The sequence below is a fragment of the Pholis gunnellus genome, assembly GCF_910591455.1.
Source record: "Pholis gunnellus genome assembly, chromosome: 10".
NCBI classification, from domain to species: Eukaryota; Metazoa; Chordata; class Actinopteri; order Perciformes; family Pholidae; genus Pholis; species Pholis gunnellus.
In genome coordinates this window covers 20,162,569-20,178,032 of record NC_136537.1, presented here as the reverse complement: position 1 = coordinate 20,178,032, position 15,464 = coordinate 20,162,569, and the positions used below count along the sequence as shown (strand labels likewise).

Here is a 15,464-nt window from a genome sequence, read left to right as displayed (position 1 = left end):
ATGTGTATTATTTAGTTCTTTTCGCTCCCTCCCTCACTCCCCTTCCATGTTCTCCACTTCTCCCTCTCAGGCCACAAGTGTTTGATTCGCTGTGTGGCCGCGCATATAAATGAGAAGAGGACAGCGGGCTGCTTTTAAAAGAGCTGCTGCCTGCCTCTCCACAGAGAAAGAAGGAGAGGGGGAGAGAGAGAGAGACAGAGAGAGAGAGAGAGAGAGAGAGAGAGAGAGAGAGAGAGAGAGAGAGAGAGAGAGAGAGAGAGAGAGAGAGAGAGAGAGACCTACACGAGTTTGGAGATCGGAGGTTCACCCAAGCGCCTCGGACGCACAGACGGAGTTGCACAATCAGCGCTCCAAAAGGAAAAAAAAACAGAAGCAGAAACCCCTCCGCAGCTCCTTCAGCTCTGACATCCAAACAGTCACTGCAAGTGGATTTTATCTTCATTTTGAAAGACTTGATTTTTTTCCCCGTGAGTTGCCGAGAGTTCTGATTTTTCTGGCGCTTGTTTTTTTTAAACAACACATATATATATATATATATATACATATATATATATATATATATTTTTTTTTTGTTTTGTTTTACTTGTGAAAACATGCATCGGTGCACAGCGGTCCTACTTTTGTTAGTAGTGGCCTTGTACGTCCTGAGCACAGAAGGTAAACTAAACTTTTTTTTATTCTTTCATTTTTGTTGAAGTTTGTAATCTGTACTGTGTTGCGTTGAAGTAATGTTGATGTGACTGAAAAACGAACAACAGCTGGAGACGTATATGACGCCTGCTTTGCTTTGTTTCACGTGTGCATGAATGGAATTAAGCTTAAAATCAGTTTTCCCGTCCAGAGTTTGTGCGTAAAGTTGATGCCAACTCGAATCTCCAGCGCAGGTTGTGAAAACAACAGCTTAGTGAAAGTGCCTCAGTGGTGCGTTTGCTTGCATAAATGGTCACAAAATAACTATGTTGATATCACCAATATGCCAACTCAGCACTTTGTTCTTTGCTTTCTTTTATCTATAAGCACTGAGAACATTGAGAAGAGCGTAATGTTACCCCACCATGTTACAACATAGATTTCATACTATGGTGTGAAGAATCAGATGAGCCGTGTGCTGGCATTCACAAGCCTTTTTTACACCCTGAACGCCACTCTGGGACTCTGCCTTTCTGGCAAGACAAGTGAAGCTCACCATATGTAACTAGAAGAATTAAACGCCAATGTTCATGGAGGGGGGCGAGGGGTGGTTGAGGAATGCCATTGTTATGAAAAACAGATTTCATTGAAAACGTTTTGATAAAAAAACAACCTTCAAAACTTCAATAGAATCCATTTACAACTTATATATCTGCAAATGGAAAGACCATGTATTGTTAGTCAGCTCTTTGGAAAGCACATATTGTGTGAATGTCCTCGTATGTTGCATCATTTGGTGCAAAAAGAGGAGAAACCAAGAACTTGCAAACAATCAACTCACACTTTCAAAGTCACTTACATTTCTATGACAGGATATACATGAGTAATCGGGTGCATGTCTTTAGGAAGTAGACCCTCTCTCTAGACTGAAGCCATTTACGCCCATTAAAAACCCCGTTACACAGCGGATACATCGAGCTCAGTGTTGGGAGCTGTTGTTGTCCAGTGTGTCATGTGCTGGCTCCAGTGTGGAGCTCGAGACAGATTTAATGGCCGGCGGTGAGGACAGAAAGCAGGTGATGGATGAAGGAAACCTTGGAACATCCAGGTCATCACCTCCTATTGCAAATATACAACCCAGCAGAACTCTTTTCCTCTGTCATTATTCCGCAGCATAACGTCACAACAACTAGAAAACTGGACCTCCAGAAGATGTTGGACTGAAACAAATATTTAGTGGCTGCACGTTTAGCCTCCGTTAAAGCTCTTAATGTGTCGAATAGAAAAGCAGCAGCAAAACTGGGGTTTCTGTTGAAGCCAGAGGTTCTTTCTGCCTAACTTGAATCCATTCAGTGTGAATTCATAAATCCTCTGAGCTGCATTGAATAATAGCAAATCAGTTCATATGCTGACTTCCACCGAAAAGTAATTTCTGCAGTAACACACAATTTATGCCATTAATCACTTCAATGTCACTGTGACTAACTTTAATAATCTGCCACACAATCAGTCTCCATTAAATCCCGCAGCATTACAAGTTCATTGAGTTACATGTTGTCTGACACACCTGTGTTTTTGGTTTCTCGACAGCCTACAAGTGCAGGTGCACCAGAAAAGGACCAAAGATCAGATACAAGGATGTGCAGAAACTGGAGATCAAACCCAAACATCCGTTCTGCCAAGAGAAGATGATATTGTGAGTGAGACTTTTATTCTCTTTCTTTCTGCTCGGTCTCTTTATTGTTTGTCTTGCCCTTTCCTTGCTGACCTTCTACCTCTTCTTCCTCTCCTGCATTGTATTTTCTGTCTTTTCCCCCTCTTTCCTCTTTATCCTTCTCATCCGTCTTTTCCTTTATCCCTTGACCTTTTCCCACCAATCTCTTTTCATGTACCTGTTTCTCTTTATTTTATACCTGTGCTGGTATGCACCACACGTCATGATATAACCGTATTTGTACCTGCCTGACACGCGGTTAAACTCCACAGCCATGACCATAAAAATATTTGGCAGTCGTAGAGGGATAATCAAAACATCCTGTCGTCTTTTGCTTAAAGCACTTTGGAGGATTTACAGTGTGATGATTAAATGATGGCACCCCGAAAGTCAGGAGCGAGGAATTATTTATTGGTTGGAAAGGTGGGGAGAAAAGAAACACAACTTTCCAGAAGTTTCTACATGACTATCTAAGGAAGGCTCAAGCTTAATTTCCAGACAATTATCACACAGTTAAGATCCTGTCACTGATTGTCTCAAAAGTTCTACTTTTCTGGTTATTATTGCATCTCAAACCGCTGGGTCACACACAGTTTGCTGGAATGGAGCATGATAACTAGGCCTCTTCTTCCAGAGGGGTCCGAACACACTCAGAGTGTCCTGTGGCGCTCAGATAGAGAACTTTGAATAAATAAACTTTAACATTGCATATAGCCTACAGTATGTAGGATATCTTTTTTTTCCTCTATGATCTTAGGTCAACTCCTGGGGATGAAGTGTCTTACGTTTTCAGAAACATGAGCCGTGATTTCCGTGTGGAATTCATTTGAAGTTTCATGTCAAATCGACATGAAGGGACAACAGATGGGGATGTTATGTCAGCCTCCCCAGAGTCGGTTTTGGGCTCAAGGCACAAACTGTGCTGCCACCTGCTGGCAAATTACAATTTTACACTGAGAACACTGTGAAAAACGGATCATGTGGATGTGACATAATGGCATGAATGTGTTTCCTTTAGGGACAAAAATACAAGTCAGTACGATGTAGGTCATTATGTTTTATAGTTAAGGCATTGTTCGAGGTTAAGGTTAGGTACATGGTGGATTATGAGGTTTAAATAAGTCTCCAGGTAATGAATGTTAGTCAATGTAATGTCTCTATAAGAGATCAAAATGTTTTGACTGAACACTGGTTACATTTAAAACCTTTAATTTAAGAATATTTGTTGTGCAATTAACAAAACACCAATGTTTTTACTCAGATTATACATGAAAATCTGATTGAAGCATTGGATTCAGATATCCCCTGTACCTCTTTACACCACATACATTGCTCTTTTTAATAATGGAGTGTACAGATTATAGCAGTCAACTTTTCCTAATGGACATTAGATTAATCTTATTACATGGATGCCATAGATTTCAGTATTGTCAATCCTGCAGCGATTAGTCTATTACTCTTTTATTTAATGGATTTTAACAATTTTAGTGATGTGTGATGATTAAAGACGTTGATTAAAAAGGTTGAATTTTGTCAGAGTAAGTCAGGAGTCAAGTCACAAGTCTGAATAATGCACAGAAACACGAATAAAGTTATCGTGTTTTGCTGTGTGTACAGTATGTATATGTGACTGAAATGATTTTAAAGGAAAATAAATATGCTTGTGTTTTCAAAGACTATGCAGCCCCAAAAAAACAACAAAACACACTAGAAGTGCTCGAACTGGTCGACTTCTGCTCCCAGGTCTGTTTCTGTGTGGGTGTGAGTTACCCGCCGCACAGCTGTTATTTAAGGCTGATATATTAGCATGAGATGGGGGCCACCAGCAGCTGGTGCCCAGTGAAAAATGAGCCTCAGCGGGCTCCGGAAAGCCCCAGAAACGAGGAGGGTAAGAGAGAAATGAGCAGAGTCCCCCTCTGGCCTTTGTTGTGGCCGTTTGGCTCACGGCGCTCAGTTTGGCATTCTGGGCTACGACTCCTCAACCACTCACACAAGCTCTGAGCCACACAGTGACCCTGTTTTCTCCTCTTTTCTTTTCTTTCTCTCCCTTTTCTCTTTCCTTCTCTTTTCCATTCAGGGTTTTTTTCCCTACTTGATACTCTCGTTTATATTCCTTTTCACCCTCTTTTCATTCCGATCACTCTTCATGTATCTCATTGGTGACCCTCTTCATCAGTTCCTCTCGCTGCCTTGATACCACATATATAAACTAGATAAACACTCCGTTACAAGTAAAAGTCATGCATTCAAAAATGTCACCGAAGTAAAAGTACAGCAGCACTATCAGCGAAATGTATTAAAGGTATGCAGAATTTAAGAGAGTCACATTATATTATGGGATTAGTTTTACTGATTCTAATGATTCATTAACGTGTTAAAAATTGCATTGTTAATCATAAGGAACTTGTAGCTGTCAAATGAATTCAATAAAATAAAAAAGCACAATATTTCCCCTTTTAAAGTAGTGAAGAAGAAGAATAAAGTAGCAGAATTCACTTCGGTTCACTTCACGAACATAACTTCCTTTCTTTTTCCTTACATTCTTCTTCTAACTCGCTCAGAGCCTTTCCTTCCTCCCCCTGAGCTTATGAAGCATTTTGCTAACCACATTAGAGCCGGCCGCTGCACTTCAGCTGCCCAGGTGAATGATAATGAGGAGGAACTAAAGCTCAAACTTCACCTCCGCTGAGCAGCCACGGATAAACATTCAGAGTGTGTTTATCATTATGGGCTCGAAGATATGAGTCCTTTGGCATTCACACATACAAAAGCACTTTAATCTGGTCTCTGTCAAACATACACTCAAAGCTCAGTGCGTCCATAACAAAGTGTGTACAGCTGCCTCTCAATGGCCAAACAAAGTGGCAACTGAATGAGCAGGAAAGCAGATGCAAAACTCTTTGACCTAAATCTTTATAACTACTGAATGCAGCGTTTTTATTGAGAGTCAAGTCTTTTCTCTCCCAGTCAACTTATTTAGCATTCATGGTTTGGCGAAGCCTTTGAGTGTGTCACTGGATGGAGAGGCCCCATGGCATGCTGGGTGTTTTTTTCCCACACCTCCCTTGTTTGGCCTGAATGTGCCACATGCAGGCAGACTGTCTCTGCCGTCGCCTTAAGCGGAGGGTTACAGACGGACCGATTGATTCAATGAGCCTCGATGTCACATTTTTTAGTGGCAGCTCCATAATATTACTCCATTGCCAAGTAACCGGCCTCCCTGTGAAGGCTGATCTTTTTGAACTGCGCTAATGTTATTGAATGCAGGTTCAAATTTGGGGCAAAAACATGTCAATTGTGCTACAAAGTGACCAATTTCTATTCGAAGTACTCACACTGCCTTTCAGGTCGTTTTAAATGCCCCCCAATCAGTATTTTCTCTCCATTCAGCTCCATTGTTATTCGTACAAAAATGCATTCACTTTAACTTGGCTCCTGTAGATCTCAACCTTCTCTCAAACCATTGAAGACAACACAGTAGTCCATTTCTCCAAACATATTGTGCAGCCTAAATGAACTATTTTGGTGTCAAATTATTGGTGTTGAAATATATAATATTTATTGCGACAAAAAAAAATCACTCTACAGTAGAAAGTAAGTTGTGGTGCCATAGTATTATTAGTGAATATATTAAAAGTTCAGCCTGCTGTCTTTTATTTTGGAGAGCATTTGTGTTATTTTTAGAGCTGAAAAACGTGTTTATGACTAACATGAAATAACAGCAACTGTTACTGTCGTGCAATTGAACTGCCGTGGGAGTGCATAAGATTATGAATGTTTGTATTCTTATTTGATAATAACTGGAGATTCTTTTACTTTCTATCATCTTTGTTTGTTTGTTTCTCGTCTCTTCTTCTTTGCTCGTCCTCCCAGTGTGACGATGGAGAACATGGCTCGGTTCAAAGGGCAGGAGTATTGTCTTCATCCCAAACTTCAGAGCACCAAGAATCTGGTCAAATGGTTCCGCATCTGGAAGGACAAGCACAGGTAATAATCAGATAATAATCCTTTGTTTTACTAGGTATTCCTGGTGTAATTCCTTATCTTACACCCTATAATTTTGTTATGTTGACCGTCTTTGTGGCTGAGGGGTTAAGATGCATCGTCTTAAAGGCTAAGCCCATGATGACGAGAGAAAACATTTAAAACTTCAGAAGCTGAAGACAAAAGAGTCAATGAGTGTCATTGTTGGACAAATATTGTCATACATATTGTTGTGGTTGTTCTAGTTAGCCTATATAATAACCTAATCGTGCAAAAAATGACGGTGACATCAATAGTTATCATTCAATGCAGATATAGTCAATATTTCCAATGGATCAAATGGCTGTGTGTTATGTCCGACTGTGCAGTTCCTAGAGACTAGCTGGTGAATATAGTGGAGCATTTATCATCTAAAGAGTCAGATATTTCTCTCAGGGGTCGGTAGAGACCACAAACAGAGCTGAAGGGAGAGTAAATAATGGATTTACATTCATCAGATGACAAGAAACACAACTCAAAATCAATGCTATTCTTGCTCCAAGACAACTGGATGCATAAAAAGGCAAATGTATCAACTTAAAGACATACCGATGTTCACAGCTTGTTTCTGCTGCCCCCATGTGGAGTTTATACGATAGGACACATTTAGTACGACACAACGCTAAAAGGCTCATAATCGATGTTAGCATCTGATTCCCTCCTATTAGATTTCTATAACGCTTTCTGAGTCGTAGGCCTCGCCATGTGGTGACTCTGTGAAGCTTTATTGATTTGTTTTGTTGAAATGTCTCCTCTCATTTGCCCTCCACCACGGAGAGGTGAGAGGTCAGGGTCAGCCACAGAGGGACTCCGTGGGTTTGCAGGGTGATTAAACGATGTCCTTCCACTTTTATCCACGAGGCTAACAAATGAAATGCAAGAAACTAAAGGAAAACACCCGGTGAAGGAGGCTAATGATGCTGGCAGAAGACAACCTAAAGGAGTCAATCTTACGATTAAATCACAAATAAACTAACTCTTCTTTTGTTTCTTCCTCAGGGTGTATGAAGCCTAAAACCTCGGCACAAAAAAGAACAAAGACGAAAATACCACCTGGACTGTACAAGATGTGATCTGAAATCAAACTGTACTTCTTCCCTCTTCTGCCTGAGATCTGTCGAGCATCTTTAGTTCGTATATATATATATAAGCTGGTGGGCTCGTTCTAGTTACAGTCACTCACCACTCCTGTCTTTACAACTGTAGTTATACTTGTCAAATAGTGGACGAGCGACCACCATCTGTGTTCACGCAGCTCTAGGTTTGTTCAGCTGTTACTTAAAGGGACTTCTCTTTTGCTTTTAGGCTTCTTTCAAAGTCAAGGTGTCATTCTGAAGAAACGGGCAAACATTCCTTTCAACAACAAAAAAAAAGAAAATACAGTGTGGGTGTTTCAGTTGTTGAGATTTTCACTACTCTGTATTCACTATGACAGAGAAGATATTTGTACAATGCCAACATTTAGGAGCCGGTCACCCGCGTTCAAGAGGTTGTAGTCAAAATGTAGCCGTGAAGCTCCTCAATGAATCTGATTCTCTGTATTTGTAGAGGGGCGGTCAGTGAGCGGTTACATATAATACAGAAGTTGCTATTGTTCAGTCAGATAAAGGAGCTCTACCACTGTGTGTGTGTGCGTGTGTGTGTGTGTGTGTGTGTGTGTGTGTGTGTGTGTGTGTGTGTGTGTGTGTGTGTGTGTGTGTGTGTGTGTGTGTGTGTGTGTGTGTGTGTGTGTGTGTGTGTGTGTTTACCATATCCATGCTAGTCAAGCGTGTCAAACAAAAACTACTCTGCAGCGCCAATTTTGTAAACTATTGTTTCATTAACTGGCAGAGTGTAGTTTCAATAGATATTAAAGAATACAAATAGTTAATTTGTGCCATCCCTGCATACAGTGGATTTTGACCATTGGAGTTCATCACATACATTAAGAAAGCAAGACTGTCTGCAGTTTACATCAACGAAGGACTATCTTTTATATACTTTCACTGGTTGAAATGTTTTGTAGTTCCAATAAATGTGTAATGAAGCAATATCTCTTACAAACTGCCTACATCACCGCTGTATTGAGCTACGTATGATAGCATCCTGAAAGGATAAGGCTCGTATTCTAGTTTTTTGTTAATGTAAATATATATCCCATGAAAATATTCAAAATCACTCAGTGCCAAGTCCATTCATTCCTATTGGAGACGTACATTAATAAAAACAAGTCAGGAATAAATGCAAAGATTTTTTAAAAAAAGGCTAGATAATTTCTAAAACATCTGGGCAGTTTTAAGCAAACGTCACTCAAACAGAAGTAAATGGTGTATTTGTTGGGGACTATTTTCAGCTGCGTATGAATACACATTGGGGGCTCTGCTGAGTGGCAACAGATGGTGACTCTAAATAAACTACAATGACCATGTTTATGATAAGAAAGAAAAGTATCACCAGGTGCAACAGTGAGGCTCATTGATGTGTTTTTTGGAGATCTACGCTACAGAGAAATAAGTTAATCAGGCCTTGGATACAGAAAATACTCATTGTTGGTTTTCTTTTTTCTTTTTCATGGGATTTATTGTCAATAACAGAAATACATTATCATTTCAAATGGGCTATGAACTGTGTCATTATTTTATGGTGATGATACTCTTTTACGATCATATCTCTCCTCCTGTAGATCTCTTGAACAATAACGGTCCTATTATTCTGTATGCTGTGGACACACTTAGTAATAATGACTGTTGAGTGTTATTTTGTTGCCACCAAACAGAATTCACACACAACTATATCTGCATATATACAAAAACACCACGTTTTCTTTACCTTTTGAAGAATGTGCATTGCTCTTGTTTTATATCTTATATATCAATATATATTAAAAAATCATTTTGTAAATGGACCAGTATAGCCTATATGTTAGTGAGAATGAATTCACCTTAAGACTTTATAGCATCGTGTATATTGTATTACTGCATTATAGTTGTTTTTTTTGCTATTTAAATCTTGGTATGGTAACAGATATTTGGAGGGTGAGTGTTTGGACCAGCCCACCAAACACACAGTTAAACATTCCACTGAGTGTAAAACAATAAGCACAGCAATAAAGTGTCTATAGAGCAGCTCGTGTTTGCGTTTGGTTCATTGGATTGTCGATTTTAATAGAAAACTGACACAAAGCCGTTGCAGATGTGTGAAGAGGAAGGAAGACGGAGCGCTTCCAAGTTGAAGTGCTGTGAGACGAGCCGTCCACCAGGTGGCGGTACATACCAACTGATTTATAGCAAGCGAAGAGCAGCAGACAGTAATTGTAATGGCTGTTAAGAGTAAACAACACAGACACAGTTTAGCTGTCACCTAAATATTTCAGTTATTGGGGTTTGTACACATATTGTGCATACTTGTATATACAGAAAGAGATTAATTTACACGTACATATTGAGGTAAAATAGGCATCCCAGGGAGCTATTTATAAAATAAATGTCAGTAAAACTCAATTTCAAGAATCCTAGATGATAATTATATTTTATAACAATATCTTTATTTAAAAGACAGCACATTTATCACATTTTTTGTCAATGACAGGTACACACATGACCGTGGTTTCACAAATAATATTAAATGTTATTTATGAATGGAGAAAAATAAAGGTTTATGCCGGAATTTGAAACTTCAGACTAGCTTAATCTAGTATATTTGACATAATGTGTAAAACTGTAACAAATTAAACAAAGTTTTTGCGTAGTGTAAAGACTGCTGAGTACTTTAATAAATCATAAACAATGTCTCAGGATAGTTATTCTGAAGAATACCTGACAGATAGATATAGTTACAATATACAGTATAGTACAATATAATGTACAATATTTTCCTCTGTCAGTGATGAAGGCCACATGGAGTATTATTATTTACTACAGAACCAGTGTTTACATTTGGAAGCTCTTTTATGACAACGTTGATCAGCGTTGTTCAGCGTTGTTTAAATCAGAGCTAAAAACAGATACCAGTACTGTATACTTTACAGCCAATTGTGTTTATGGTGTAGAGCTTTTACTCAGATAGGCAGACACTCTTTAATTTTATTGTTTATTGATTTTTTTTTCTTAACTGAGTGTGAGGTTGAGGAGGACGGGTGGATAAAAGGGAGGGGGGAGGTGTAGGGGGAGGAACAGGATGACTGTCTGAACAACCAGCAGCCTCACTCGCTGTTACGCTTCATCGTCTTGTGCATCCAGCTCCATAATAAACCTACTTCTTCTTCTTCTCTCGACTGCCCTCTTGAAAATCTGTTCCTCCACCTCGGGCCAACGGGCCTATTGGGGGCCCAGATGGCCCCTAAGCCAGAGCTTGTGGTTCTCAAAGGTCTCAGTCGTTCCTGTTAATAAAAGGAACCATCATGATACATTGTAAGTGAGTGTTCACCCCCCTCTGTTTACCTATAGGACTTCAAGAGTGGTGCACTTTGTAATCAGTCAAAACTACATTTAAACAAAACGATGCACACAAACCGAGGTGGTACGAACATTGGTAGGAGTACACAGATCTTTTACTGAAGAAAAAGTAGCAATACCACAGTGTAGAAATACTGTTACAAGTAAATGTCATACCTTACTTTAGCCAAAGTACCAGTACAAAAGATAAAAGTAGTATTAGTAAAAGCAGAATGATGTATCTTATCGAATTATAAGTGTTGCTGCATTAATGTAAACATCACTTTAATATTGCAGCTATAGTTATTTAGTTTTAGTGGTGAATTTCACCAAGTGGTCTTATCTTAACCATAATAATACATCATCATGTATGTGTTGATTATATTTTAAGTCACTAAATTAATGCTTAAAGCAAAAAGTAAAATATCTGCCTCTGAAGTATAATGGAGTAGAAGTAAAAAAGTAGCAGAAAATATAAATACTCATGAAAAGCACTTCAAAATACAGTACTTGAGTAGCCCACATGTACTTAGTTACTCTCTACGTAATGTGTGACGTAGACTCTGAGTTGGTTAAACTTCAATGGAGACAAAAATAAATCCCACATACATTAAAGAAACATTTGTTCTCTGTCGGTATGCGTTAAGTTAGCTGTCCGCTAGGCGAGGTCAGTATTTGGCAGCTGTCTCCCGCTGTGTTCAGTGTAAGAGAGGCGGGGCCAGTATTTGGCAGGTTCGTCCCTTGAGGGTGTGTGTATGTGTGTGTGAGAGTGTGTGTGCGTGAGAGAGAGAGAGAGAGAGAGAGAGAGACTCGCTAAGCAACGACCTGCAAAAACGGGCATCCGAGCAAAAGAAAAAACAGGAACCACATTAATGTCGAGTGTCTTTGCAATGATCCCGACGATATTTCTGCTCCGTCTGCTTTGATCGCATCGAAGTTACCATCTCTCTCCGGCCCGTCGACTACAGCAACATATCCAGAAATTGATGCATCTCGCTCCGCTGTCCTGTTTGTGTTGACCTGGTAAGGTTAGCTCCATTAGCTCGCTGTGCTAACGTCGCTTCTTCTGGTTCACTCAGCATCTCAGTTGCTAAAATGCTAAGCTAACTGTGTCTGACGCTTTTGTATTGTCTTGCTTTATTAAGAAGGGACTGCACGTGGTTTATTAATGCATCTGCCACAGCCGTGTCTTCGTTTAGAGGCCAATGTTGACGTGCACGGCGGCTGTTAAACCGTTTGTTGCTTCATTTGTGTTCATCGGGAGCTAACGGCTAACGGCTAGCATCGGAGAGGCAGTTCAGTTCCATCACATCTGTGGCTCCAACTCGGAGACGGAAAAAAAAATAGAAACTTGCGTAAATTATTAAATCATTGAGGGTTTACAGACGCCACAAACACAACCGAATGAATGCCTCTTGTTTTAATATTTAATACTATACATATGTTATATTATACACGTTTACTTTATTTGTGTGCTTTCTGCATCAGGAATGTGAGATGTCACCTGGTTGTGAACACGGTTATTTGTACACAATCGTGTTCAGAAAACGCAACGTTTACAATCCTCTTGTTTTTTGGGTCGCTGAAGTTTTTTGGGGGGGAAACTGTAGCCGGTAGTTTCGTTTTCTCTTCTAGACAGTTTTCTGCAAAGCTTCATCATTTTACACAGCTCGGTCATAAGAAACACTCCTGTGCAGGAATGTTCTGGTGTTTGGTGGCACAGCGCGTGCCAATACTCTATTTCGTCTGGTGAATAGATTTGTTGGTGTAATAACGTCATTTGTGGGTTCGATTTCTGGGCTCTCTGAAAAACCTTTTGCATAATCGTATCCCCGGCCATTGCCCTGCATTAGGACGGATTTGGTCTCTCCTATGGTGGACTGTAGACATGAGCATGTATTTAGGGTACTGGGTGCACACATACATTATTGTGCATGCACACAATCGTATCCACACATACTGTATATTCGGGTAATCTAGATTAAACATAAATAAGTGCTGGGAAGTATTATATGAAGTTGATTTTGCAACATTGTAGAGGGTTTATTAATCTGCAAACTCTTCTTATTGTCGATTTATTGTTTAAATACCAGTCCCAGGTTCCAGCTTTTTATATTTCTGAGGCTTTGCTGATGTTGATTCTCTTGTGTGATAGTAAATTGATATTTTTTGGCAACAAAACAAGCTCTAAAAAAGACATTGACTTGGGCTTAATGAAATGAATACATTCATTTTCACCTATTTATGAACATGTTGTCGACTAAACGATTCATCATTTTAATCTGGACAAACCTAATGATGATGATGATTGCAGTTTTCCTCAGAACCCTATCTGTATTTATATGGCATGTGGTAAACTGATTGAAACGCAGAATGATTTTAAGTTGTATGACTGGGGTAGGAAAAAATAAGAAAAACAAAGCCGCCATTGTAAACAAGAGTTTCAGTAAAGGCAAGCGTGGGAATAACTGCAATTAAGACTGACGTTGAGGAAGTTATTAATGTTCTATAAATAGCTGCCCTGGTAAGATTTTAGTGCTGCAGCAGCTTGTGATGCACTTTGCTTATTAGACAATGCATCTATGTGACGCTACGCTTTAACACTCTGCTTATGTAGTGTATGTATACTCGGGGGGTGGAACACTTCATAGACTTATTAACAGCCCAAACAACTTGAATTTAACCTGCAGCTCTGTACAGGAATACACTCGATCAATGGTCTTATCTGAGGCCTGTATCTCAGTAAAGTTTAACCTGTTAGAAAAACACCAGCTTATTGTGTAAGAGACAGCAGATATGTCTAAAGACTGGAGTAAAGGTCAACTTTTGCAGTGATGCTGATGTTGGAAAATATGTGAGCAGAACTGTTGTTGAGTCGGCTGCTGTAATAAACGCTGGATTGATGGTGTAATACTCTCGAAAACTACCTTCATGGAGGTTATAATGTTCCGTTGTTGTTGGTGAAGAGGTGTTGATTCTACTTTATGGTCATTTTTTTGAGGTTATGGTTTGTGGTGCAGTTGAATTGTGCGCCTCTGAGATGTATTTTTTTAATGTTTTGTCCTCAGTTAGATATTTAAATCCTGTACATCTCAACAGCACCACTAACATAAAGTTCATAAAGGTAGAGTTTACTGCAGGGCTGTGGTATTACACTGCATTAGTTTGGGCTTGTGTAGGGCTGCAAATATATATTTGTTTTATTATTGACTAATGTGACAGTAATTGGGGGCGCCTTGACAGCTGAATGGCTTTGGCACAAACCACACAACGCCCCAGGTCCTTTCAAAATTTCTGAACAATTCAATAAGAACTTCATATTCAAGTTGTTTGTTTTGTGTGAAACTGAACATCAACCTCTAATGATGTTCAGTTTACTGTCATATAACAAAGAAAAGCACAAAGTCCTCACATTTGAGAAGTAACTGCTTTGCATTTTTGCTGGAAGAATGAATGAAAAGGCGAACTGATTGTGAATTTAGATGAACTTATTGACTGACTAATCATTTAAGCTTTAGCTAGGTGTTTTAAACTGGCAGCTCTCTCTCTCTGTATGTGTGTGTGTGTGTGTGTGTGTGTGTGTGTGTGTGTGTGTGTGTGTGTGTGTGTGTGTGTGTGTGTGTGTGTGTGTGTGTGTGTGTGTGTGTGTGTGTGTGTGTAGGAATTGCTATGATTAGCATTGATTCTCATTCAGTGAACCTGTAGCCTTTTATGTGACGGACCTCACGTATTCACATACCAGCGGTGTCAAAACGCTCCAACCTCCTGCGGTGTGAGATAAGACTGTGTACGTAAGACGACCCATAGTTTTTATATGGAAACACACACACACACACACACAGAGCTGCCTGCAGTGTGGGATTTTGGTTGCCAGGTCAGTGAGTGGTTGTTACAGACTCTGTGGACGGGGGCCAAGCTAAACCAAATGTGATCCAAATCCCTCTTTAAAGCTTTACCCGCACTGCCAGAAATTCACCAGATTTAATCTGTCTGCATGTGTTCACACCTGCATGCAAATAGGTTTCATAATGTTACTTTCTGTCTATTGTTTAGAATATAATTTAGCTTTCATGATTCAGCATTTATCTCTTGCTCTTTGGCAGAATAAGACACGATGAACACGATAATAGGATGACAAGTGATTTAAGGAGGAATCTAAGCTGTGACAGATAGAAATACAATGAGAAAGGAGATATCTCATTACCGAGCAAGAAGCCGTGGAGCGTTGGTGTACGTTAAGGCAAAAATGTTCCCCGCGGTGTGGCACTGACCCGGCCCAAAGATTGTGTAAATGGAGTGAGTCCATTAGGCAGCTGGAACAACACAGGCTTCTACAGTAAGACACATCTTTTATTCAGGTGTTGTTATGTTTTTACCCACGAATATCAGCCCCACAAGAGCATTTCACTGTCGGATCCCAGACTGTGACTAAGATGCATGTTTCCTTTTTTAAAAGAGTTTGATGAACGGTCACAGTGGCGCTGGACCATAAACGTCTGGAATCCTTCCTTGGTTTAACAAATAGAGAAAAAACAATCTGCACCCATAATGTTATCTATTCAGGATTTGTCATGATGACATGTTTTGTACTATTTTCTGAAATTGTGCGAAGCCCAACAATTAATCAGTTAACATAATTGGCACATTCATCAATAATGAAAAGTTGAGTAATATTTCCTGTTGTG

At 39.6% G+C, this 15,464-nt stretch overlaps 2 protein-coding genes across 2 annotated transcripts in view; both read left to right on the top strand.

The window, feature by feature from the left end:
• The first annotated feature begins 213 nt into the window (after positions 1-213).
• On the top strand, positions 214-9,471 carry cxcl14 (chemokine (C-X-C motif) ligand 14). Its single transcript, XM_079167171.1, has 4 exons — positions 214-657; positions 2,221-2,326; positions 6,218-6,331; positions 7,367-9,471. Exons 1-4 carry the CDS (start codon positions 594-596, stop codon positions 7,380-7,382), a joined length of 300 nt encoding a protein of 99 aa, XP_079023297.1. The 5' UTR covers positions 214-593; the 3' UTR covers positions 7,383-9,471.
• Positions 9,472-11,609: 2,138 nt separating this feature from the next.
• fam13b (family with sequence similarity 13 member B) overlaps positions 11,610-15,464 on the top strand; it is a 63,473-nt gene continuing 59,618 nt past the window's right edge. Inside the window, 1 exon segment of the mRNA XM_079167342.1 lies at positions 11,610-11,802. The gene's annotated coding sequence lies outside the window, so the exon portion shown is untranslated.